At 37.5% G+C, this 25,731-nt stretch overlaps 3 protein-coding genes across 9 annotated transcripts in view; 1 reads left to right on the top strand and 2 right to left on the bottom strand.

The window, feature by feature from the left end:
• Positions 1-2,431: 2,431 nt before the first annotated feature.
• LOC131688111 (uncharacterized) lies at positions 2,432-3,241 on the bottom strand. Its single transcript, XM_058972263.1, has 3 exons — positions 2,988-3,241; positions 2,672-2,929; positions 2,432-2,605 (listed from the first exon to the last, which is right to left on the bottom strand). The coding sequence occupies exons 1-3, from the start codon at positions 3,225-3,227 to the stop codon at positions 2,432-2,434; spliced, it is 672 nt and encodes a 223-aa protein (XP_058828246.1). The 5' UTR covers positions 3,228-3,241.
• Positions 3,242-13,503: 10,262 nt separating this feature from the next.
• Positions 13,504-18,024, top strand: LOC131688110 (uncharacterized). The gene is made up of 3 exons (XM_058972261.1): positions 13,504-13,599; positions 13,665-13,919; positions 17,941-18,024. Exons 1-3 carry the CDS (start codon positions 13,504-13,506, stop codon positions 18,022-18,024), a joined length of 435 nt encoding a protein of 144 aa, XP_058828244.1.
• A 24-nt stretch (positions 18,025-18,048) lies between these two features.
• LOC131690770 (probable cytochrome P450 301a1, mitochondrial) overlaps positions 18,049-25,731 on the bottom strand; it is a 63,125-nt gene continuing 55,442 nt past the window's right edge. For all 7 annotated transcript variants that reach the window (XM_058976762.1, XM_058976763.1, XM_058976761.1 and 4 more), the window contains 3 exons: positions 19,091-19,486; positions 18,618-19,032; positions 18,049-18,552 (listed from right to left, as the gene is read on the bottom strand). In XM_058976762.1, coding sequence (XP_058832745.1) covers positions 18,229-18,552; positions 18,618-19,032; positions 19,091-19,486 — 1,135 coding nt within the window. In that variant the 3' untranslated portion in view covers positions 18,049-18,228. The remainder of the gene's footprint in view (positions 18,553-18,617; positions 19,033-19,090; positions 19,487-25,731) is intronic.

Raw genomic sequence — 25,731 nt, 5'->3', positions numbered from 1 at the left:
TAATCTTCTATAAGATTCGAGGTAACCTGTAAGAACTTTTTGATTTTTGTCTCGGGAATCATCTTTTCGCAAATCTGTGGCGAATTTACTAATTTTCTTAGTAATTTCATCCAACGACGGCGCCGTTTTAAAGAATATAGTATTCGTTATTCTCAACAGATAATCATCATCTACGAGCATATTTTCCGGATGATTATTTTGAATTTGTTCAACAGCGTCATGGTCGTATGAAATATTTGTAGAATTTTCTGTAATTAGTGGATGAACACTCTCTATGTGCCGTTTCAAGCTCTTAAACCTCTGGTACAGTGAACCACATTCTGAACAAAGGAAAGGTTGAGCGGCTGCTTTGCTGGTGTTCAAATTGTGTACCAACCGGAAGTGTTCCTTCAATTCATCCACGTGTCCAGGAATCATCTTCCCACAATTTGGCACATGGCATGAGAAACCTGAAACCTTACACTTTTTTCCAGTATATATATATATATATATATATATATATATATATATATATATATATATATATATATATATATATATATATATATATATATATATATATATATATATATATATATATATATATATATATATATATATATATATATATATATATATATATATATATATATATATATATATATATATATATATATATATATATATATATATATATATATATATATATATATATATATATAATATAACGTGAATATTACCTCGCAACTTCATTGCAGTTTCAGCATCCACCTCTTCCGAAATCTTCTGCATGCTGGTTGTTCAAATCCACTCTTTCAATTAAAATGTATTTTACACACTACAACTCTAGCTTCAACTATTATAAATATTTGAACAAATTTTTATTTGTGAAAAAGTGATGAGCGATAACTAAACGAGCGTGTACCTACTAATGGAAAATGGCGGATGACGCTTGGAATTTTTAACTTGGCGAGAAACGGCTTTTCCGTTTGGTAACTCCAAAACGGTTTCTTGTGTAATACCCAAAAATAGAGTCAGAGTTACTCAGAGATATTATACATGACAACTCAATTTTTGACGTTTACGAACATCATTCAAAACTGAGTTAAAAGTACTCAGAATCTGAGTAACTTTTTACGAGCGTGTAAATGAAGAGCACTGACAAACAAAATACAAGTAAGAACACACGAAAAAAAATTTTAAGTTTAAGACAAACACGAATCGCAATGTTAGAAAAATGCAGAAATCAACCAAGCTCAGCCGCCAGAAAATTCGTCGAAGTATTGAAATTGCCTTTAAATCGCATCCGCAAATTCCATTTGTTACTAGGGGCAATTAGCAAAGGCGAGTTAAGTCAAACGTCAAAGTATTTAAATCGCCTGACCATGTTCGTCCGCCATTTTTTGACATGCTGTTTCATTGTGAGAACTTACACGGAAAGAGTGTCGAATATGAGTGCTGGCGACCGTGTAGGAAGGTTTTCTCACAGATAACAGACTTTTCGGCTAGAACAAAATTTCTTCAAAAACATGTGTGAACATTCAAATTGGTTTACGTGGGAAATAAGTGTTTCACGATTGCCATCTACGCAACTGTTTGCTACACGTATTTGCATCGACTACTGCGCCACCTACAAACGTTTACCAAACGAGTATCAGATGTTCGGTTTATTGGGAATTTCAGTGGCGGGTGTTTACACACATTTCGAATCGACCATCTGTGACTAAACCTAAGGGCCATGATCGCGGAGTGAACATGTGAACGGAGTCATAGCCTCACCTTATTCGTGGAAATTAATGTGCAACATTGCTGGCTGGTTTGATTTGTCAAATTGGAATGCATTTTACTCAGTTGATTCCAAATTGATAGAAAAGGCAAAGAAAAACACCGCTTTTTTAATCTGGCCTGGTTGGTTATTTTTTTCCTACATATTCTTTTCTTCATTAAGATATTTCAATTCAAGACAATTTTTAATAAAGCAGGTAAGTTTAACAGATATGAGATGGTCTTAATTAGTCGAAATTATGTGAACAATGCAGCTTTAAAGATTCAATTTTACAGTAATCATCCAGACAAAAATGGTGTAACTTATGCATGAAGCGAAAGTAAGAACATAGAGAAAGATACAATTTTAAAATGATAAGAACAAGTGTCGGCTTTTTACTAAATATTATTGACAAAATATTGATAATAAAATGTGAAAAAGTTCATTCTTAGGCAGATATTTTCTAATACTAACATATTTGTTTCATATGAATAGGTGGGACAACATCGAACCCTTTTGAAAATTTATTTTAAAAGGAACGGCAAAACTATATTTTGGCCCCGAGCGGCATAAAAGGTCCCGCCGACACTAATAGGTATAGGAACGTTCTCTTGTAAATCGCATTAAAAATTATTACAATATATTTTGATAAACGGATAAATTTTCATTTCACAAAGCTACTTCGGACTATTCGCCCTCCAGCGCAGAGTCCTCCGCAAACTCTAGCTCCTCTAGGTCATGATCACTTCGATTTTCACTCGCGACCACCGCTCCCAGCGATTTGTAAGGACAATCTTCCATTAGATGAGACTTCGCCATATCGCATCCCTCGTTATGAATCCATGACCTTATCGGGCAGTGCTAGAATGTTGAAAATTGTTTTACCGTCATCAACGCTCGCTTTGACTTTCAAATTATAGGATTCACCAGAAATAACTGTGAGTTCAAACAATCATCGAAAACATCCTTCGCGTGTTCACACATTTTCATCTCCATATTTTCGCTGACATGACGACCGATCACGGAAGTGATCTTGGATTTACACAATCGTAACGATGAAGTTATCTTTTCCAGCCAGTCGGTATCAGCAGTTTCTATGTTAGCTGGTTTAAACAAGCGTACCCTGTTCACCTGATTGTCCACTAGAGTTACGTTGATTTTGTACAGTCCACAGCTTGCTGAGCACTAACAAACACAGTCAAATAATAATTGTAGTTCGATTGATTTACCACCTTCTACTCACCGATCCAAACTCCTTCCGATAGTTGTCAGTTTCAGAAGTCGTGAAACGACAAGCCCGTAACATGTATCGATTAACCCAAATCGGTCGCGTGCAGCATTCGTTTGGGTTAGGGAATTCGGTATGCTCAAAACATGCTTCTTTGCTGGCGGTTGGTGCGGCATCGTGAAAATCGTCAGGCTGACACAGGGTAAGACTCAGAAAGGTAACAAATGTTGTTAAGCTTGACAACATATTCTTCATGGTTGACAGTTGCAGTTGATCTGTTGAGCACATTTGCAGAAACATACGATTTTCGTTCTAGTTTATAAGCGTAGTTGTTATCTGATCTACATGCTTGTTGGTGATGCGAATCTTACCTAATAACTGTGTATGAATAATAGTTGAATGAAATAAGTGGTGGAAATGTATTTTAAGCAAGATTAATCGTGGTGAATCACGCAATTCAGTCTGCTTTGCACTAGTATCAGAGTTCAATTGCCACTTACTGACATATGCGACTAAATGTATCTGACTCTGCTGTTTTGATTTCGGTTTTTTGTTAATATATTTTCAGCTGACCAGTTCATGTAACCGACTAACGCCGATTTATACCGAACGAACTCGTAAACCTTTAAGTACGCTTTCTCTAAAATTATGTCGAGGCTTACTCCATGGATGGAAATCAATCAGCCTCAAGCCGAAGTTTACGGTTCCAGAGAATCTTCGAGAGAAGAGAACGTTAAAATTTTCCATAGCATTTCTTATCTGGCAGGCGATTTGTAGATGTGGAGAAACGGTTAGACTCTTATTTTCTTGATTTGACGTCTTGCCACTTTTAACGGTTATGAGGTATCACGAGAATTTGGTACCAACTCAATTGTATGATAAGTTCAATTTTAATAAAACTGCATTCAAGTCTTCTGTTCACTTTAAGACTATGTGTTCAGTAATATTGAGAGACAAATCAGTGCTACTGCTTATTAATCTACTCTTTTAAGTTACAAGTTAGAATTTAAATATTGGGATCCTTCCATAAAAGACTAAATTTTACTAAAATTGATACCATTCATATCAATGAACAAATTAAAAAATATTGCAGGCCAATTTTTCTAGTTCACAAGAATTTCTCGATCCCGAAAACCACGAAATACTGGGTCTGGTCCCCGATGTTGGAGCTAACCCACTCCGACGGAGAGTTACATGGCGAGAGAAGTTCTGCCGAAACCGAGCCAACCAGCCACATGCCGAGTTCAATTTGGCGATTCCGGTGAAGCAGTGCGTTCGATTCGCTGGTGCCCAGATGTCTCGCGTCTGGTGATGTCCCGTCGCGGTCTACTCAGTCTAGACCCCGACTGTGAATCTAGCTTACGCCGACGGAAAGCTCACCGCCGGAAGAGGCTTTCCCGATTTCGATTCTTCTTTGGTTTTCGCTATATTTCTATCGGGCCAACCGGTAGTCGCCACTCTGTCGACCGAGTTTCACGTGTTTGCATCGCTTGTCATTCTGTAGATGACATTATCCGGGTTGACGTCCGGTCCTCCCGTTTCAAGGATCTCCTTACGCGTCGCTTCGAACCTCGGACATTCGAAGACCACATGTTCCGGTGTCTCCTCGACGTTCTCACACTCCGGGCACAACGGTAACGTTGCGTGCCCGAACCGATGAAGATACTTCCTGAAGTAGCCGTGGCCCGACAAGAGCTGTGTCAGGTGGAAGTTCATCTCTCCCTGCTTTCTATTGACCCACGTCGACAGCTTTGAGATGAGCTAGTAGGCCCACGTTCCTTTCTCCGTATTGTCCCATTCCTGCTGCTGCGTTACCTTCGAATTGATTCTCACCATCTTTCTCACGTTTCTGGTGTTTCTCCGATTGTAGTACGCGATATCATCCGTCAAGGTGATGCAGATGAGGATCGTCCCGACGATAACGCATACTGTCTCCGAAGATATTGTTCTTTACGTGCTCGCGACTTGTGCGGCCATCAGCCGGAACGTACTGTCCATATTTTCGCGGTTCCTCTTAGTTTTCAGCGCCGAACCCCAGGCGGGAACCCGATGATGAAACACTAGATAGCAGACGTCACATTCTGCTTCTCGGACCGCCGACGTTCGGTATGTCGACGTGGTTGTTGAAGTTCAACCGGTGGTCGATTGTCACTCCCAATTGCTTCAGTGTCCGCTTCGATGCAAATACGTGCCCTCCGACGTCGATCTGCATACTCTGAACCGCTTTGCAGTTGTTGACCAACAACACCTCCGACTTGAGATAAGCTATCTGCACCTTCACCTCATTCGTCCAGTTTTCGATCGCGTCTATTGTCTCCGTCACAGACACCTCCACTTCTTCAAGTATTTCACCCATCACCGTTAGTGGCACATTGTCCGCGAAACCCACTATTTTCTCTTTCCTGGGCAGCCGCAGTCTCAAGAACCCATCGTACATCCTATTCCAAAGAGTTAGACCGAGAGTAGAGCCCTAAGGAACTATTCCATCCGAACCGGTGGCTTTCTTTGATATCAGGCGCTTCGACTCACAACTCGGTACGTGTCGCCCCAGGGATTGGTGTCTACTTTTCTGCACAGCTTTTTGTGGCAATCTGTCTTGCTAAGCTTGATATCCCGTTTTAAAGTGGCCCTAGCTTTCCGAAACGCTGTCTTGCGCTCCTCTCTATCTGGCTCCGATATTTTTATCTGTGCCCGCCTTCTGAATCTGAGACCAGCAGCGTGTAGCGTACTGAGCGTCTCGTTCCACTAGTAAGACGCCATCTATTCCGTGGCCCCAGTTTTCGCGGCATTGTGGCGTCACAAGCCATCACAATCCTTCTTGTTAGATCAGCCGCATCCACATTATTGTTCCCGTCGTCCGGCTGAAATGACTCAACGAAGAGGTCTATGTTGAAAGCTTTCGTCTTCCACTTTGGGGCCATGCATAAATGACGTAGCATTTTGGGGGGTAGGGAGGGTATACCAAATTTGTGACGAAGTGTGACGAGGGGGAGGGTAGGGTCAGAAGTTGTGCGACGTAGCATTAAGTTTAAAACCCATTGTTTAGAGAAAACAATTTAATGATCCTCCATTCCCAAGAGAAAAGAATTTAAATTCAAACAAGTTACTTTTGATGCGGTTTTTCCGGTAAATTTTACGATTGGCGGAATTACAAGTTCACAAAAATACGAAAAGATTTTATATGCGGATTTAAATTCCTACATTAATTAGTTAATGTTGCTAACTAGTAGACTTAGTTTGGAAGCTGAAATAAATTTTCGCTTCGGATTCAACCAAACAAAATTTAGTAATTTAGATGAACGTATGCTTCTTAGAATCATTGGTAGCTGCAGGATTGTGAACTGAGAGAACTTCTCTTTATGCTCCCCTTGACATATAAAATTCAAAACAAAACTATCAACACTATATTTGTGATGAAATGGGCTTATTTTGCTCGCAATTTGCTGTTATAATGAAAATGTTGGTAAAAGTCGTCAAACATTTTGAATGTATTTAAAATAATTGAAAAACATGTAATTTTTTTTCATCACCCGGGCGCTTTGCATGGGTCGAGGGGGAGGGGGTAGGTAAATGCTACGTTATTTACGAGAGGGAGGTTAGAATTTTGTGAGCAAATGCTACGAGGGGGGAGGGAGGGGTCAAAAATCGCCGAAAAAAGCTACGTCATTTGTGTACGGCCCCTTTCATCCTTCTCTGTGCTGCAGCAGAGCTTCGTTTTATCTGGGTTATCTCCATTACGCATGCACTTCGGCAGTGTAGTCTCTCGCAGGATGGCCCGTTTTCCCTCATTTGCAGCACATCCTGGATCCAACCGGGCTTTTGCCGGCCCCTGTAAAATGTACTTTACGAATTTCTCCATTTATTTATTCACTCGAGGGACGGCTCTCAATGGACATCTTTGCCTTCCAACTCTGACTTTGCCTACCTCCAGGCCCTGCAACAGCAATTACCTGTAAACGAATCATCATTGACTGAGCTCCTCAATACCCTTTCTTTAACCGGATCATCACGGGGGCCTCGCCGAGATTGCACTGCTGCTTCAGTACACATCTCAACTCATCTTCTGTAGTGATCTCATCCAGGCTTTAATTTTTGCCTCTTCACCCAGAAATTTGGCAATAATCTCGTGCATAGTCGAGCTGTTAATGGTGGGATCCTCCTTCAACCCGAAGAGTATTGCACCTTTTTGTGTATGCATAGTTCTTACCACATTTTCCGCCGCTTCCGCAGCTCCGTATCCTCTCTGACCTTTTGAGGAGCGCTGCATACGTCATCGCGTCATTGACTTTGATGAGCTCCGTTTCTCCATTTGGCGCCATCTGACGAGCTGGAGGCTTTCTTTCCTATTCTGCCAAACTTTTCTTTCTTTATTCCGCTTTTGCTGTTTCCCGAGTTTCTCCTTCCGACCTACAACGGTACTACAGCGTTCTTCCGGTTGAGTGGTTTCTTTCTCTTCTGCATTAAGAGCGTCCTTGCGTTGCTGCCTCTTGGGCATATCTGGTCTTCCGGCTCCTGACGAGTTACTTTCACTCTTTGGAGGCAGGGAAACTGGCGTGTTCTCCACTGCCTTCCAACTAGTCCCTGTCCTGTCCGTTTGCGTTTGCTATGGCCAATGAACTGTAATCAGGATGTCACTAGTGTCCATCCAGTTGGGATTGGATGCTTTTATTGCTAAGATAAGATCTATGATTACTGGAATCTTTGGATCTTAGCAGATGCGGCATACGTTTGTCATTTAAACTCATAAAAGTTTATCAAAGATGGCTAAACCGATTTACACAAACTTTGTTTCAAATAAATGGTATAATATTCCCATAAGCTTCTATTGAATTTTTATTTGATCCGACATCCGGTTACGGGTTGAAGACTGCGGTCACACAGCAAATCCCATGTAAACTGGTAACACCATGAAGTCCGAATGATGTAATACATATTAAACTGTGTGCAACATTACTTGGATTTGCGTGTCCAGATCACTAATGACCAATCAAAGTAGCATTGACCACATCGGCCACCTATGAGAATTATTGATGCCCCTGGCGAACTTACCAAGTACCTAAGCTAATATCACACCTATTTCCCAACGAATTCCTGAACGATTTTTTCATACTTGATTTCAAATGAAAGACACAGCAATCTTATTCACTGCTATTGAATTTCATTCGGTTCTGGCTTTTGGTTCCGGAGTTACAGCTTGGTTAGTGAGGTCACACTGGAATTTATCATGTAAACCGTTACAATCGTAATACATCAGAGGCTGAAAATCTATCGAAATGGTCATCCAATTACTTCAATCCGCAGGTGTAGATCACTGATTGCCGATCAAACATTCTTAGAATATATGGTCGGTGTTAAGTCAGACCGGACTAAGTGACAAAATATTGATTTCGAGAAAAACGAGTTTAAAGTTTGAATCGCAGCATCCTTTCCATTATAAATGGAAATTAATTTTTGCCATAATTCTTGTTTATTGCTACATATTTCAAATCTGGCAAAAGTCGAATGGAGCTGACGAAATTCTCTACCCATTGCTATCATTATCTCATTTTTTGGTGATTTGCGACTTAGTCCGGTCTGACTTAACACCGACCATATTGTCCACTATCGTCAATTTGGGAAGCCCCAGCTTGCTGGCATATTCCACAATTAAAGTCTTTTCGATTCTTCGGTGATGACTGAACTGATTTTGTCAAACCAAGTCTCAATTGGAGATATAATATGCAGTTGGGTGTTGCATCGCACATGTAGGGTAGTGAGCCTGTTTTGGGACTATTAGGGAGAGAGCCGCACTATTCTTCGAACAACTTTTAAATGAAGCTATCTTATCTACAACCTTTCGCAGAATAAAGAATCAGTGTACTGTTTCATAATCATCTGTATAGTGCTTTTTCGAACAAATGTCTCTATTTTCAGCATGAATGAAAATCAATGTTCTATTCTCACCTCAACGATCGAATTATGGTCTCCTGAGCATGCCAATCTGAAATCATGATTGAAGATCAATTTCTTATATTCCATTTGCGCCGATTCTAGGTGGGTGTCCATATCGTGGACGCGAACGCATGATTTGCAAAACAAATCATTCCACTTTTCCAACCGATCAAAGCAAACGCAAACATCACGAATACGTCAGAACCTCATCAGCTGTTAGAAGAAGAGCGCCCACTCGTAAAAAATAATCATGCGAAGGGTAACAACTGTTCACAGCAGTAATGAATAGTTTCACGTCGAACATTGCAAGCCGAATTTTATGTCCAGGTGAAAAAAACATCTCTGCAATCAGCAATCAGTTGAAATAATTGATAATTTATACCTGTAATTGTAGCACAATATATTTTCAAGTTTATGTATTAGTTTGGCATCACTGCTGATTATTCCTTATGTGTTGTATGCAAAAGTTTGTTTTGATTGGGGTAGTGTATCGGAAAAAATATGGCGATAATGGTTACCACTGTATGTCTGAATAATCTATTATAAGACTAGGCCTACAAGCGTTAATGGATGCTTTTAAAGTTTATCAATCATAAATGGCTGCTCCAGATAAAATAGAGGTAAGTATCAGTGCAATGTTTAATATGGTAATTATCTGCTCGTAGCACATAGTTTTGCTAAGCGTCCTGTTTCAGTTCACTATATAAATGACTAGCTAGTACCCATCGCGCATTGCTGCGACTTTTAACGAAATAGGAGGAAAACACAATTTTGTTCTCCACGCTCAGTCTCGTAAAACCCGTGTGGTCTCGTTACCAGATAGAATACGAATAAGGTTTTCATTTACCGATATGTTGCAACTCACACAGACATGAATTGCCTATAACAGGGTGATTAAGATCAAGGTGCATCTAGAGAAGGTAGTTCATTTTGGACTGTTAGAATCTTGGTTACGACACTTTATTCACTTTCTATTTTTTTTAAATTTTATTTTATTTTTTTTTTAATGTTAAGTGAATTCAGCATTCCTTTAGAAGTAAATTAGTTTAAAGTTAGTGTTATTATTAGCATTTTCGTTAATTTTCCTAAAATAGTAAATAATAAGGATAACCATTATTACCATGTAAATAATGCATCTCAACAAGTTCTACAATTCTTTCTTTGACTCCATACAATTACCTCTTTTTGTTTCGATGCAAAATCATTTTTATCACATCGTTTCATATGCAAAAACAACGATTTCGAACCCCCCCATTTGTGGTGAGATCATACTGTGTTAACTATAAAATAGCAGCGAAATGAAAAGAGATATGGACAAAGTGTCAAATAACAAGTTATAGAGAATGTTAAGGGGAATGAGCAATAGTAACGATTAATTTTGTAGATTATTAATTAGAATAGTTACAAAACTCCTCGAAAAACGCTAATTATGAGCAATAGTAAAAAGTCATTTAGTACCCTTAACTAAGAGATATTCGTGCATACATCGATAGAAAATTTTCTCAGCTTTCAAATGAAACCTTGTAAATAACGATATAGAGTATATTTTTTAGACTATAATCTTTTAAACACTTGCAAGTCAATCACAGGAAAAGTTTAGCAATGAAATTACTAAAAAATGAGAAAAGATAGGAATATGATATTTAAGAACAAATTATGAATCGTCCTAAAACCCTAGTTTTGAATAATAGATAGTGCTATAATCATAATTCATTGTTTTGAAAAAAATAACGCCTCAAAACACTAACTTTTAACTACTTTACAATTTAGAGGTAATTAAAACTAATTAACTGAATGATATGAGGACACCATTCAATAGGAAAATTTCTCACCTTTCGAATGGAACTAAAAGATTTAAAATACAAAGTAGACTTTTTGAGTTAGAGGTATTTTAAGACAAATAGATTTTTTACACAAAAAGTTCAATAACTCTGTAACGGTTGAGATTTGATAAATATACACATATATATATATATATATATATATATATATATATATATATATATATATATATATATATATATATATATATATATATATATATATATATATATATATATATATATATATATATATATATATATATATATATATATATATATATATATATATATATATATATATATATATATATATATATATATATATATATATATATATATATTATAATTAGATGAGAATTAGTAGATATCTCAAGATGGTCATTTTATTTTTATTAAAAGTTGGGTTTAGATCTAGGGGCAGATGACTCTAGGAATGTATAATACATTTGCATCAAATTTAAAAAAATCCATTTCATTTCCATTTTCGGATCAACGCAGAAAAGTTTGTTCAACAAACGTCTTACGCTGATCCATTTTGTTCGTCGTTTTGTTGAAACTAGGGCAAGTTTTTTAGGATTTTGACATCTTACACGCAACGCAAAATTCATTGCACGCAACGCAAACTACATTATGGATTTGTATTGTAATGCAAAGAAATGCATTGAATTTCGCTAATTTTTGAAAATGCATCACAAGTGATCTGCCCCTAGGTTTAGTGGGTAGTTCTAAATAATTATGTGCACAACAAACAAAGAATACAACTTGAGCTTTTTTTGCACACCTGCTTTAACCAAATAGATAATGTCATTATCACATATGCTTGGTTTGAAACCAAGCGGTGCTGAATAGACTCACAATAGGTGCTACTGTCATAATAGGCACATTACCCTAGCTTTCGCATTTCGTTCTGTTGGTTACACGAACGACGAATTATTTACCACTGTAGCTATTCAGTACTTCAGGACGAGACAAAGTTAAATCATCCTGTAAATTCATGCGCCATTTTATTTTACGTGAATCAAATATATTATACATACACTCTAAAAGACTCAAATTAGTGAAAATGAATATACGACAAATGTAGGTTCAAATCCCCAGTTAAACTCATCCCGGAACCGGATCGGATTTCTGAATGGACTTAGTATGGTTTCCAACTCAAATGCAACAACCGATTCCGACTCAATCGGTTTCAGAATCGGTTGTTGCATTTGAGCTGGAATCCATACTGGTTCCATTCAGGATTCCGAACCAAATTCCGAATGGTTTGACCGGGACTTTGCACACACCCTATCTACAAAAAAATTATTAACTTTATTTACACTGAGTCGGAAATTAGACGGATGTAATAGAAATATAACCGGCACCCCTGATAAATGCATTAGTAGCTATGTAGTCCGCCTTTAGGCGTTTAGCAAGCATATTGCATTGCAGTCTGACAATTGCGTCCAACGAACGCTTTCGAGTTGCATACAATCGAATTGCGTACAATTGAATTACATAGCTAGGGAAAAGATGGTAAAAACGGACACCTGAAGGTTAAATTACACATTCTTCTTAAATACATATATAATCCAATAGCAATATAGTATCGCGATTATAGAGAAACTTGGCATTTTTGAATGGTAACGTTATTTAACAACCTATTCGAGAAATGGTAGAAGTGGCTCTGATATTACTGGAATTGTCAATATGATTATCCGTAGCGTTAGATTATTATTTCGTAAACGACTAGACGAAACGCCAGGGAATAGTTTTTTAAGGAACAAATACCATTGCGATGATCGTACAAAAATGATTCCTAAACAAGCGGCAGCAAAATGCTTCATAGAAAGGAATATTTTAAATATTATTTCTAAGACCAACTTTATACAAAAATCATGCTATTTGTTAGAAACAAGAACAACTTACTTATTGAAGATTATTCTAAACGTCATTGCAAATCATTGTACCCATAAAGAACATTACGCCTTTTCATAAATAATTCACGTTTCTCCATAACAATCAAAAGATTTCAATTATATGGTAAAAAGGCAAAAAAAATATTGAACGAAAATAACTTTGACCCATAAAATGCATTATGCACATGAATAATGTACAAATGTTATTCTCTAACTCGAGTGTGGTTTTTTTGATAATCTCGATGGTGAAACAATCCACAACGAGCCCTCCCGTACTCAGCAGACCAGCACCATTTTCAATTACCGATCTATTTACTTTCGCAACAATAATCAGCACATTGTTGATAGAACCAAAATTGCTATGCCCATTCAAATGACATAAGCAAAAACAAAAAACGGAATCCCAAAACACAATAATGTAAATGCTTAGTTCCATTCATGTTTTCACTCTTCACCACAATTGCGGCACTGTTATTACCGCAGTCGTAAAACCGCGAGAGACATGTTCAGTGATATTTTGTCGCACCGAGAGGTTCCTCACCTTTTCAAGACACTGGAGATAAGTGTTTTGCGAACTATCACGCTTTTCTGGCTCCTTCTTGTACTAGACAACAATCCCCGTGCCAAGGCCACGGCAAACGAAACCGTCGATTGTTCCCGACCTCCTCTGAACGTGGTGAGTGATGTCACATCGGGTCTGTCTTGCTTCGACGCACTTTAGGCTTTTTTGTGCCGGTGGAGGCTTCTCTTTTGGAACTCTAAATTGGCAAATTAACAAAATTCTATTTTTGCTTCTCTCATACAAGAAAGACTATTAAATCACTCCGAATAAATTGATTTCATTCTTCGTATCGTTAGCACCCCAAGGACTGCTGTAAGATGCCACCGCTGATCGATGAAGCTCTGTTGCTACGATGTAAGCAAGTCCACGGAGGAGAGGAACTAATACGAGGAGTGATTCATGAAAAAGGCAATGTACACATAACCAGAATGGAACCTCTTATGAGTGGTGTAATTAGTTAACTGTTTTACTTTCTCAGTGTTTTATGGAATGTGCAATGAATGCTACTGGAACCATGGTCAATGGTGTTTTGGATCAGACGAAGATTCTGCAGTTGATTAGTGGTAGTCGAACTAGCAGTAATCAAGCGTTAACACAGCTGTTCTTAGCGGCATCTGTCGTATGCTTCCGAAGTGCTCCAATACAGAGGCAGGCTCATAACAACAGTAACAGTAAACACTGCAGTAGTACAGCAGCTAATTTTATTGGCTGCGTCAACATGGAAATATTTAAGGTTAGTTGACACAAAGATTTAGGGGAACCAAAGACGGACTACTTAAGGTTAAACAGTAAATTCGTACTATTGATTGATGCATTGCTTGCAAATTTCAAGCAAACCGTGATTTGAGATCATATTCCATCAATATAGTAACTGATACTAAAATATTTCAAACAGAAAGATGTTTAAACAAGATATACACTGAAGTCTTTTTATGCGGTTTTTTATGCGACTTTTTTATGCGGATTTTCCAAGTTGTGCGGTTTTTTATGCGGATTTTCGATGTTATGCTGTTTTTTATGCGATTCTTTTTATGCAGCTTCCTTTTAATTTTTAGGGCATCATCTGAAGCGAATTTTATCAAAAGATAGATCCTCATTAATGCACATGCTCAAACAAAAGACATAAAATGTTGATATTTTTATTTTAGATTATTAACTACTAGTCTTTGGGTTAAGGATATAGGGAGCATTCATGATATCAGTGAAAATAAAAACAGAAAGTGACTGAAAACCTTTTTACCTTTTTCATAATAAAGGTTATGTAATCGATTGGAATTTAGACTTTTTAACCGAAGCCTGCAGGGCCGAATCTCTTATATCATTCGACTCAGTACGGCGAAATCGGAAAAAAGTCTCTATTTGTGTGTGCGTTTGTGTGTGTGTATGTATGCATGTAGGTATATATGTGTCAAATAATCTTACTCATTTGTCTCAGAGATGGTTGGTACGATTTTAACAAAGTTACACTCAAATGAAAGGTGTAATATCGTCATAGGTTGCTATTAAATTTTATTTGAATCGGTCTTCTGGTCCTGGAGTTACGGGTTGAAGAGTGCGGTCACTTAGCAAATTCCCATATAAACTGGCACCACCAATATAAATTAATATGTGAGCAACATTAATTGGGTTTGGGTGTCCAGGTGATTGATGACCCATCGAAGTCGCTTTGACCACATTAGCCACCTATGACAGTTCTTGATGCCCCCAGGGAACTTGCCCAGTCCCTAAGTTGATACCACATCTATTTCTCAACGAATTGTTTACCGATTCTCACAAATGAAAGGCATATTATCCCTGTAGACTGCTACAAAATTTCGTGCAGATTAAATCGTCCAGTCACATAAGAAGTTCCCATATAAGCCGGAACAAAAAAAAATTATTTGAAAGGAGAGACCCCATGAAATTTTAGAGATCGACTTTGTATTTTCTATGCCAAATGTCTTTAAAATGCATGTAACGGTACTCGTTTAAAAATAAAAGTAGTATGGTCATACCAACAACCAATACTATTTCAAAGTTATGCGTTTTTTTATGCGGATTTTCAAAGTTATGCAGTTTTTACGCGGTTTTTTTATGCAGTGCGTATCCCCCACATAAAAAAAACTTCAGTGTATAGGTGATTTGTAGGAATTGAATCATCTTAGTAACTAACTGCGGTAACAATATGCAATTCCAATGTCTAGTGCCGAAGGAGGTACACGCAACCATAAAATAAGCTACAGAATAAGTTCTTTTAACTTAAATTTAAGTACTTTTGAGCTGTGCGTCGCTTTCGCACTTATTAGTGTTGTCAAAAACAAAACGAGAAATTCGACTCTTGGGGTATACTCAAAATTAGGTAAATTCAACTTAAATTTAAGTAAATTAAGTCAACTCAAGGTTGAGTTATTAGTTTTGCCGTAGTTAAATGGAAACTACCTTCAGCACGGTTTACCTAATTTTACCTTCCTGCACGATACACGATATTGAGTCAAAAGTACTCAAAAGTTCGGTGGCATATAGAATCGTGTAGCACTGTATAATGCCAAAAAGGGTCAATGTCTAGTGCCGAAGGAGGTAGAATCGTGTAGCACTGTATAATGCCAAAAACGGTCTTCTCGGTTCAGACGGTGCCTGTGGTTGAGTGATAAGCGCGACTATTTTTCAACTCTTTCTTCGGATAGAAAGCAAAGCCCATGTATCGATGTCTACCGTCCAGTGCCGCTTGGTTGAATCTCTGACTGAAACATAGACTCATTTTGGGTTTTTGATGTCTTAGGAAGCATCAAAAATGTTCGTTTCTAAGATTCTCGTAACCTGGAGCTTCGGTTTTTCAATATATATTCCCTGAGTTATTTTATTCGAAGACATATGAACTTAGAAGAGGAAATGGTTTTCTTTTTTTGTAAACGTCTAGGCACAGCAGAAGGTGTTCATTCTAAAGCTCTTCAGATTTTCAGTCATTAGTAAACAAGAAAATTAGTAGTAGTCGGTGATCTTAGAATTTCTACGAAAGAGCGCTCCACGTTCTTTAAAGGAACGCTTTCAGTTTTCTACGAATAATTTGTACGCGGGACATGTCAAGAGATCACGCGAAGTTTTCTCACAGTAAGAAGCATTCTTACGATTCTTTCCGCATTTGCCACACCGTGCCGTATGGCTACAATGAGTAACTGCAGTGGTAGTTTACGACCCGCGGCACAACTAGGTGAATGGGTAGATGAACCTTGTTTAAAAAGACACAGTTTGAGAGAGCTAACTCGGGGAAGATCACCCGAAAGAAGTCGATGAAGAATGAGATAATTTTATATCCTTTTCCTATGGGGTCTTTGAAAGTCTTAATCGCATATTTGAACAGTTCTTCACAGTTTATTTCGCTTCGGTGACCACGCCATCTATTTCCATTACCATGCTGGCACGTAAGCACGATACTCCTGCGTAAAAAGCTTACAGAAAGCAATCTTGTTTTCCTACTCAAGGTCATTCGCAGACACTCTTAATTCACTGCCCGTTATATGTTTGGAATCGCTTCAACAAGTATTGCAACACCCACCGAAAGTTTAATATCACCCAAAATATCGTGTTATTTTTTTAAGTAGTACGCTTTGGTATTTCTAGCAGGAAGATTTATTGAGCAATTATCTTATAAACGGTCAAAATCATACTAAATTTTGGTGCGTGGTTCCATGTTAAAGACTTATATTTTTTTATTATGAAGGAATATTTATTATTTTGAAGGCTTATTTATTATTAATACCAATACGGAATAAGTTGGGTTTTATTTTATTTGAGAAATAATTGGACACGGTGCATGTAAAAAAATTCTTTGAGAGATATCATTTGGGAGATATAACCGCACAAAGTCGACATGTTATTTTCCGGTGGTTTTCCGAATCGCAAGTGAACGGCTTGATAGATTTTCATATTTATAACAAATTAAAGACAATTTCAAGTTCTTCAAAGAAAATTTAAAAAGTAATTTTACTTATAATTTTCGGCTAACAAAAAAATAATAATCAATTCTTCAGTGCCAAAATTATTTTTAAAAAAACAATCATTTTTAAGGGTTCACATTGAAGGGATTGAAATTAGCTAATATCATTCAAATCACCAAGCCATTCTCTTGCAATCCGAGACGTCAACTGAAAGAAAAAACATGTTGACTTTGCATATTAATATCTCTCAAATGAACGAACACACTTTTAGCAAAACAAAAGTTTTTAACATGTTCAATAAAGTCTTTAAAATAAAAAAGCCTTTAACATGTACACTTATTTTGAACCACACGTAAATATTAAATATGCCATAAGCAAATTTGAATTAATATTAAGCTGGCAGGAAATATTTACCTTTGCAAATTTCTTCATATAAATAACATATTTTGCACCTAGTTACAATAACGAAAAGCTTTATGATGGTTAGTCTCACAGAAGGGACACCACAATTTTTTGACGTAGGACTTTGTTTTTGATATGGGGATGCACTTTGCAAATTCTACAAAAATGGTACGTGACAAAAAGTTGTCCAATGCCATCTCACGAAAAAATTTCAAATTTTTTGCGCATATCGCCCCGAAACACTTCTAAGAATAGATTCCAATAGATAAACCCAAATATTTTTGATATCATGGCATTAAAAAAAATAGTTAGTAGTAACAGAGGCGATTGGATTTGACTGAAAAAGTCCAAAACAACACAGTAATAACAATTGCTACAGAATCGATTTCAAACTAATTTTCACATAACGTTAATGAATCACTTTATATTATTTTTCAGATCTGCTTGGATGAGTACTGGACCAGCAGCCACAGTTGCAACACACTGCGGAAGTTCATACATACCTGTCCCGTACCAACATAACACAGAATAAAACAATTCCACAAACATGTTTATTTGCAACTCATTCTAAGTCAGTTTACACTTTTAAGTAGAAAAATTACGCTAATTGGTTATGTACACAATAAACCTGGCGAATCTCGTACTACGGTAAGTACCGGTAGCCAATATAAAAGTACACCTGTACACATCGCAACTTGATCGATCAGTTTACGCGCTGGTCCGCTGTCATTCGCGTGGTGTCATCTTGAACTTGAGTGCACCTTCCGGGGCGTACATAAATGTAACAACGTACTTTAACGGATCGTGGTGGTACTCGAGCTTATAGGAACGGAGCAACTTAGCCAATAGAATTTGCATTTCCAAATCGGCAAAGCGACGTCCTAGGCACATTCGAGCCCCGTAACCGTAGGGTAGTGTGGCAAAGGGATGCAGATTGTCGCCGGTTCCACCCTGGCTAGGCTTGAGCCATCGTTCCGGTTTGAAGCTTTGCGCGTCAGTTACGTACTCCTCCATCGTACCGGTGACAAGATTTGGGAAGACGCATTGGACCTAAAAGATTGATTCAATATTATATGTCGTTTTATTTTTATTAGCGATTTCGAATAATTTCAGACCCCTTTTGGAATTCGATAACCACAGATGACCGTATCCTCCTGTAGTGTTCGCCCATTACCAATCACGGTGCTGTAAACTCGTAGGACTTCCTTGATAAATGCTTTTAGGTAATGAGCCTGATCTAGCAGTTGAATCGTCAGGGGAGTTTTCGGATCCGGCATAATTCGTTTCAGTTCTTCATATACTTTCTGCTGCTCCGCTGGTCGTGTTGCCAGCTGATACAGGATTGAGCAAACCGCCATCGATATAGTGTCGATTCCGACCAGGATCAAATCAAGCGCCATGATGACGGCCAGTTTTTCGTTGTTACCACTTTTGATGACACGCTCCAGAAGCGAGGGCTCGCCATCCAGGGCACGACCTTCGTTCAGTTTCATACGGGTGGTGGCATTTTTTATGTATTTCATGCAAACTCTGAATGGGAAAAAATGTCACATCTTTCGTTGTTCTTTTTGACTACAAGGGTACTCACTTTACAAAATAATCCATATTATTAACGTATCTAGTCCACAGCGGTGTTGGAAAATACCTCCAATACGGTGCCTTCAATTCTAATGTGGCAACGTTTCTGAGGGCATATTTAGCTGCATTGATAATCTGCTGGGGTTCCGACTTCGGGTCCAGATTCGGTTCTAGGCACCCCAAACGGGCATCCAATGCAACCAGGCCAATGCATTCAAGGGACCATTTGTGAATCTCATTATCAAAATCATCGGGCAGTTCCTGGTTTTCGTCCAACATTTGATTACAGCGATTGATGAACTCTTCGGTTACCTGTTCCAGTGGGGACACGTATCGACGAACGGTAGACAGCTGCAGAACTGGTTTCTGCACCCGGGAGCGAAACTCTCGCCATGGTTCTCCGTGACTGCAAGTGGAAATAATTAAATGTTAATCGGGTTGACTAAATTCTGAGAAATTGGCACTAGGTCAGGGCCAGGGGATTTTGAGCGACCGAACATAGAATGAAAATAAACTCAATCTAAAGTCAATATTTCAAAAAACCTGGAATCACACATTGCAGACTATCCCGGGTGATTAGGAAATTCAAAGAGGATTAGACAACTAAGTGGCACGGTAGGAAACGGGATACTGTATTACCAGGCTGGTAATGCACCTGTTCAAACGTCAATTTTGAAACGTTTCGGATAACACGTATACAAAGTTCGGAAGGCACCAAACAGGAGCGGCAACCAGAACACAAAAAATGTACAGGATGTAAGAAGTAGATGTCGCAATTTGCTACAAAACCCTTGTTTGCAAGTGATCCGTGAATGTGTAAATATTCAATACTCTTCAACAGTTTTTACCTGTTCAATAAAAGGGGCCTCTTTGCTCAGTACTGCCCGAGGGCCCCAAGTGGCCTTAAGACGGCCCTGGTAATATCTAATATGTAACCTCCATTCGACTCTAGTACAAGCGTAATTTTGAAGGGCAACTGGGCAGTTTTTCATAAATCATTACAGATCATCTATTCATTGTATTGCGCCTGTCGGTATGTTTGCTTATGGAACTCGGCCCTGACCAATAAATTGTTTTCGGAAGACTACATAATATAATTTGTTCTAAAAAAACTGAAAACTTAATGAAATATTGAATGTTTCTTAGCGGGGTCAATTTTGAATCGAAGCCAACAGAAACTAAAAATCCTAAAATATGCTACCCGATACAGATAAGCTGTGATATATGTTAGAAATGATTATTTTGAATGTGATTTTTGCTTTTCTTATTTGTATCGTGTGATGTAACAATGGATAGTATAAATTTAAGGAATCGGGGGGTTAAGAACATTTATTTTTTTTAAATATGTTGATGATTAATTTTTAAGAATTTTTTCAATGAATAGTTCTAATCAGATATCTCACTTTTAGGAGATTAAATTATTTGGCAATCAGTATCAGGACTTCTTACGTCAATATTTGAAGACACCATTTACACAATTTAGCTAGTTTCGCATTGATAAAAAGGTGTCTTGAAATCCGTATGTTTCACTTTAAATTTTTCGTAATGTTTTTTGCTCGGGGTTCTTATGTGAACAATGTTACAATGTTTCATTGTTCTAAGGACAATTTGAACTCAATATGGTTTGCTGTAGTTTTTAATTGTTTTGAAAATTACGAGTTTTAGCACGATTGAAAGGCATTCCTTTCAAAGACACAGATGATGATTATGGCTTTCATTGGTTTAGTTTTCGATGAAAATACACTGAAGACAAAAAATTCAGTTTGGACAAGGAAAAGTTTTTTTCAAATAACTTTTTTTCCTCAAAAGTGCTCAACTTAAATTTTTGACGATAGGTAAGAAACATAATTATCTATCTTGGAACAAAATTTCATCCAAATCAAAAATGGTTTTTTTTGTAAATCGACTTTAAATTTTTAAAATCGATTTTTTTTTCAGTGTAGGAGTCAATGAAGAATTTTTTTCAATATTTTTATTCGAAAATTTGACTAATTTTGTGAAAACCGCTCCTACAACATTTTTTGTAGGATTTGTCATTTTTAGACTATAGTCATTTGAAAAAAATTGGGAAAAAAAGTTTGGCCCTTTTCAAAAGACAGTCTAGATCATTTTTAGAAAAACAAAATATGCAAAGTGGCTTTTTGTGACAAAGTCTTCATGTACAGAAAGTTTCATTAGAATCTGAGAGGGTGCTGTCAACTCTGAATCAGAGTTAAAAATAATCGAAGCTCTTTTTTGACGGCTGAAAATGAACCTGATGCGACTCGCGGTGAACAGAAATCATTCAGTTGAATATCATACAATATATTCATTTCACTAATTATCTTCAAAAATGTTTTCAAATACCGGTAAAGCATATGAAACAACAATCATCATCGCTCACATTGTGCCAGGATCTACTTTGATGCGTTTGATTCGTTACTGTGCGGTCGCTTCGTGTAATAATCGGAGACGAATGAAAATCTGCATGGATAAATGGGCGGTTTGTTCGTTTGACGTTTTCAGCTGCGTCATTGAATATTGAAAATTAATGCGGCTGAATATGATCAATTTTCATTCAATGAATTTGAATATTTTTGGCTCTGCTCTGAATACGATTTAGCGCGAAATTCGTCAGTAGTCTTATAGAGCAAATATATTGTAGGCAATACGCAATAGTTGAAATTTTAAAGCGGACACGGTTTTCTTTCTTAAATGTTTGCAAAACTAAGGATGTCCTATCCAAAAACAATTTTTTTGTGAATAATTTGTAAACTATTTTAATACTAAACTTTTCGGAAAAAATTCAGAGACGTTCTTTTTTGTTTTATTAACTTGAGTTCTCCGAGAGGTTGATACATATTCGTGAAGTAATTTTAAAAAAAATTGTGTGATCAGAAATGATGTATTTATTATATCCTCAAGCAAATGTCGGTCAAATATTAATTAGCGCAAAAATGGTTTGTTAACATTTTGAGAGCAAGAAAGGTATAGAATACTAACCTATTTTACGCTAAGAAAATAATACGTAGGCTCATAACAGACTACAGAAATATTTCTTATTCGGACCTGTGAAAGATGAAATTTCAGTAAAATTTTTCGACGCCCTAGAAATCGTGAGATATTTGATCAATTTAGGTAGCTAACGGAGATCGATGATTAACGCCATTTTGAAATCCAAGTTGGCCATTTCCGGCTACCAAAAAGTAGTAAAAACTTTCATCAATATGGGAGTCATATGATAGGGGGTGGTCAGTCGACATCAGAAATTAATCATAAACACCATTTTGATATCCAAGACGGCGACATCTTGTTACCAGAAAATAGAAAGAAGAAGCATCAATATGAGTTTCATTTGAAAGGGGTGGTCAGCAGATACCAGAAATTCATTATTAACGTCATTTTGAAACTCATTATGGCGACTTCTGTTACCACAAACAACTGAAAACTATCATCAATATGGGTGTTATTTAAAAGGGGGTAGTCAGTAGACATTGGTAAGTCATGATTAACGCCACTTTGAAACCCAAGATACCGACTTCCGGTTATCAGATGATAACCAATGAAAATAGAGATTACGATTTTGCAAGTAGTGACAGTGACGGTGAATAAATAACAAATTTGGATTATTATTTGCAGAAATCTGATATAAATAAAAATACGCATAAGTACCGTTTATGTTACTTATTCGAATCATGTTATCTATTCAAATCATATCATATCGTTGTATTGAGTAGGATCGCAACACTATTCATGTATACTACCAGGGGCGGCGAAACACTTTACGCCCGAGTGGGTAGAAAGCATAGGGTGAGGGGTCCATTAGTAAGGATTTTTTCTCTTTTCACAATGCACACGCTTACATTACATTCACATTAAATCACGTTCTTTTATGCAAATGGAATTGTGGTACATCGATGTTTTCAAATGTGTGTAGTGTGAGGTACATGCGTTGCACATCTAAATTTTTTGAAATGGTTCAAAATTTCGAGTGGGTAGTACTACCCATATTACCCACGCTTTCCGCCGGCCCTGTATACTACGGTTGCGAAATCTGTCGAAAAAGAAGGTCACGTTCCGCTACGGAATGTAGTACAGTGAAGACCCGTTTTTATCAGCCACTTGGTGAATTCTAGACTGACAAAGCTTGACAAAAGCGGACATATTTTTTTCTTTTTATTAATATACCGAAGTTGTTTGTATTTTCAGGTCCTTTAGTCCCTAGGCGTAACCTCGTAACCATTTCAGATTATTAAGTATAAAGCTCCTTTAAAAAGGTGTTAAAGTGCAAAATATTATTTTTGAATATTTTGAATATCTAAGATAAGAAAAATATAGAGTAGAGTGGGGTCAAGTAGATCAGTTTTCTTTGTCGAGCTCGTGCGTTTGTGTTTTTGCACTGATTTTGTCAAACAACCATTCGTTGGAAAGGTTATACATCTAGCAACGATTTGGTATAATTATCCTGTTTAAATATTTTTAAAATTAATCCAATAATGCGAAGGTAGTTTTTTTATATTTTTGAAACCTGGGGGTTCGGTAGGTCACTATATTCGAGGTTAAATAAGACAATGTACAAGCCTAGAAAATTGGCGGCCCAACTTTTATTGGAAGAGTATGAATACTGCAAAAATAAAAATAATAACACAAATAATTCATACAATTCATTGACATCATTGAGGTAAGAAAATGAGGAAGTGGCAAATGTGAAAAATCATCAAACTGCAGAAGGAAATGTTGAAAAACATGTTTTTTCAGTAGCTGTGTCTGGCTTTGTGCTTACGAATGACTCTTCCGGTGTATTCGTCGTCGCCAGAGTATGGAATAAAAGTTGTGCATTCCGGCTCACGTGCTTAGCTGTGCGTCGACCACGTTTGCGCATCTGAGCATACTCTTGGATTCCTTTTTTCTCTCTTCTCCGATTATGATTTTTCGATTATCTATATTGTTAACTCACGCGAAATATCTGACCCGCTTTCATTGATGACGAGCACTTTCTTTCAAACGAGCACGTAATGTTTTGAACGAATCCTTGAATTGTTTAGAGGCTGATCGAATGCTGGCACCATTTTGAAGGATGCAAGTGTGTTCTTTATGTCCTCTTCCTTTCGTTTTGGCTTCTTTCGCATGAAATTACGCACAATTTTCCTGTCATAATAACTCTAATTTACATTATAGTAGTGACCTATAATGTCTCCAAACGACTAACCTATCGTGCCCCCAAGTGTATGTTTCATGTTGATGGCCGTATTTTTTTCAAAATCAAAAATATCGAAAAACCAAAATAAAAATTCATGTTCAACAATTCAATTACCAATATCTGTTAACCACCCCCTTTTAAATGACACCCATATTGATGATGGTTTTCACTGTTTTGTGGTAACGTAGAAGCTCTGGTTTACTGACGAGAAAGCGAAAGAGAGCTTCTGTATTTGCTTTTCGGGACATCACTTGGAACAAGTGAGTTGCTTTCACATGTGTTGTGTGAACTGATTGTATTTTTTGTCTAAGTACTGCTAATTTGGGTACTAATAAATACATCGTCTAGACTAGACTAGACTCCCGGTTGATACTAGTTATTGACGAGATGAATTCGAAACACAAAAATCAAATTTAATTTAAGATAGGTCTTGTGCCCCTAATGCGCAAACTGGTTTAATCCAAGTTACCCTTTTGCATAAAATTAAATTAGTTATGGCATTTGCGTTTCGTTTTCATCTCATAGGGATTCGACACTAACTTAGTGCCTTTTAGGAGAAATTTTCATTAATCTGGCGTTGCAATACTAATTTTTTTCATATATTTCACTAAAAAAGGAAGTTGTTCGAAACGATCCCAATTTTCGCGTTTGAACCATTCACTGAGCAATGTAAAGGGTGTCTCACATCAAATTGCATCACGGAAAAAAACACTGTCGAATATAACCCATTGGCTATTTTCTCTTGAAAATTTGGGTAAAAGTAGTTTAGAGTGTATTGTTTACACTGTTATTACTATCGCCGTCAGTTTTTCGAAAATTGGAAAAATGGCGTCTTCCGAAAAGCAACGTCGCGAATTAATTTTACGCAAGCACTCTCTCATCGGGATACCGGAAAACAACTCGAAATTGTGCAGTCAACGGTGAATCGTGTGATTAAACGTTGCTGCCAAACTCAGCATCAAACAGAAGGAGAAATGCGGTCAGAATGGATGTTCTAATAGTGATCAATCAGTGATGTGGCCAAAAGATTGAATATATCCAAGTATTTTGTTCAGAAAAGGAGGGACACACAAAGTGCAGAAGACTCCAAATCGTGACAAACGGCAAAATACGGTGTGAAAGTCACGGGCTCGGAAACTGTACACCCAGATGCTGACGAAGCCTCATTGTCTCATCATGGATGATAAGACATACGACAAGACGGCAGCTTCCGGGGCATCTGTTCTTCACCGCCCAGCACAAGTTGGATGTTCCGGAGGAAGTAAGGAAGCTGAAACTTTCGACGTTTGCCAATATGATTTGGCAAGCGATCTACTCATGTGACAAACGGAATGCGCCATTCGTGACTATCGGGACTGTAAACGGGGAGATCTAACTTTAGGAGTGTCTATAGAAGCGCCTGCTTCCTCTGTTGAAGCAACACAAGGGCCCTACGGTCTTCTGGCCGGATCTAGCAGCGTGCCACTATTCAT

The sequence above is a fragment of the Topomyia yanbarensis genome, chromosome 3 (genome assembly GCF_030247195.1).
Source record: "Topomyia yanbarensis strain Yona2022 chromosome 3, ASM3024719v1, whole genome shotgun sequence".
Classification (NCBI taxonomy): Eukaryota; Metazoa; Arthropoda; class Insecta; order Diptera; family Culicidae; genus Topomyia; species Topomyia yanbarensis.
This window is presented reverse-complemented; position numbering and strand designations above follow the sequence as displayed.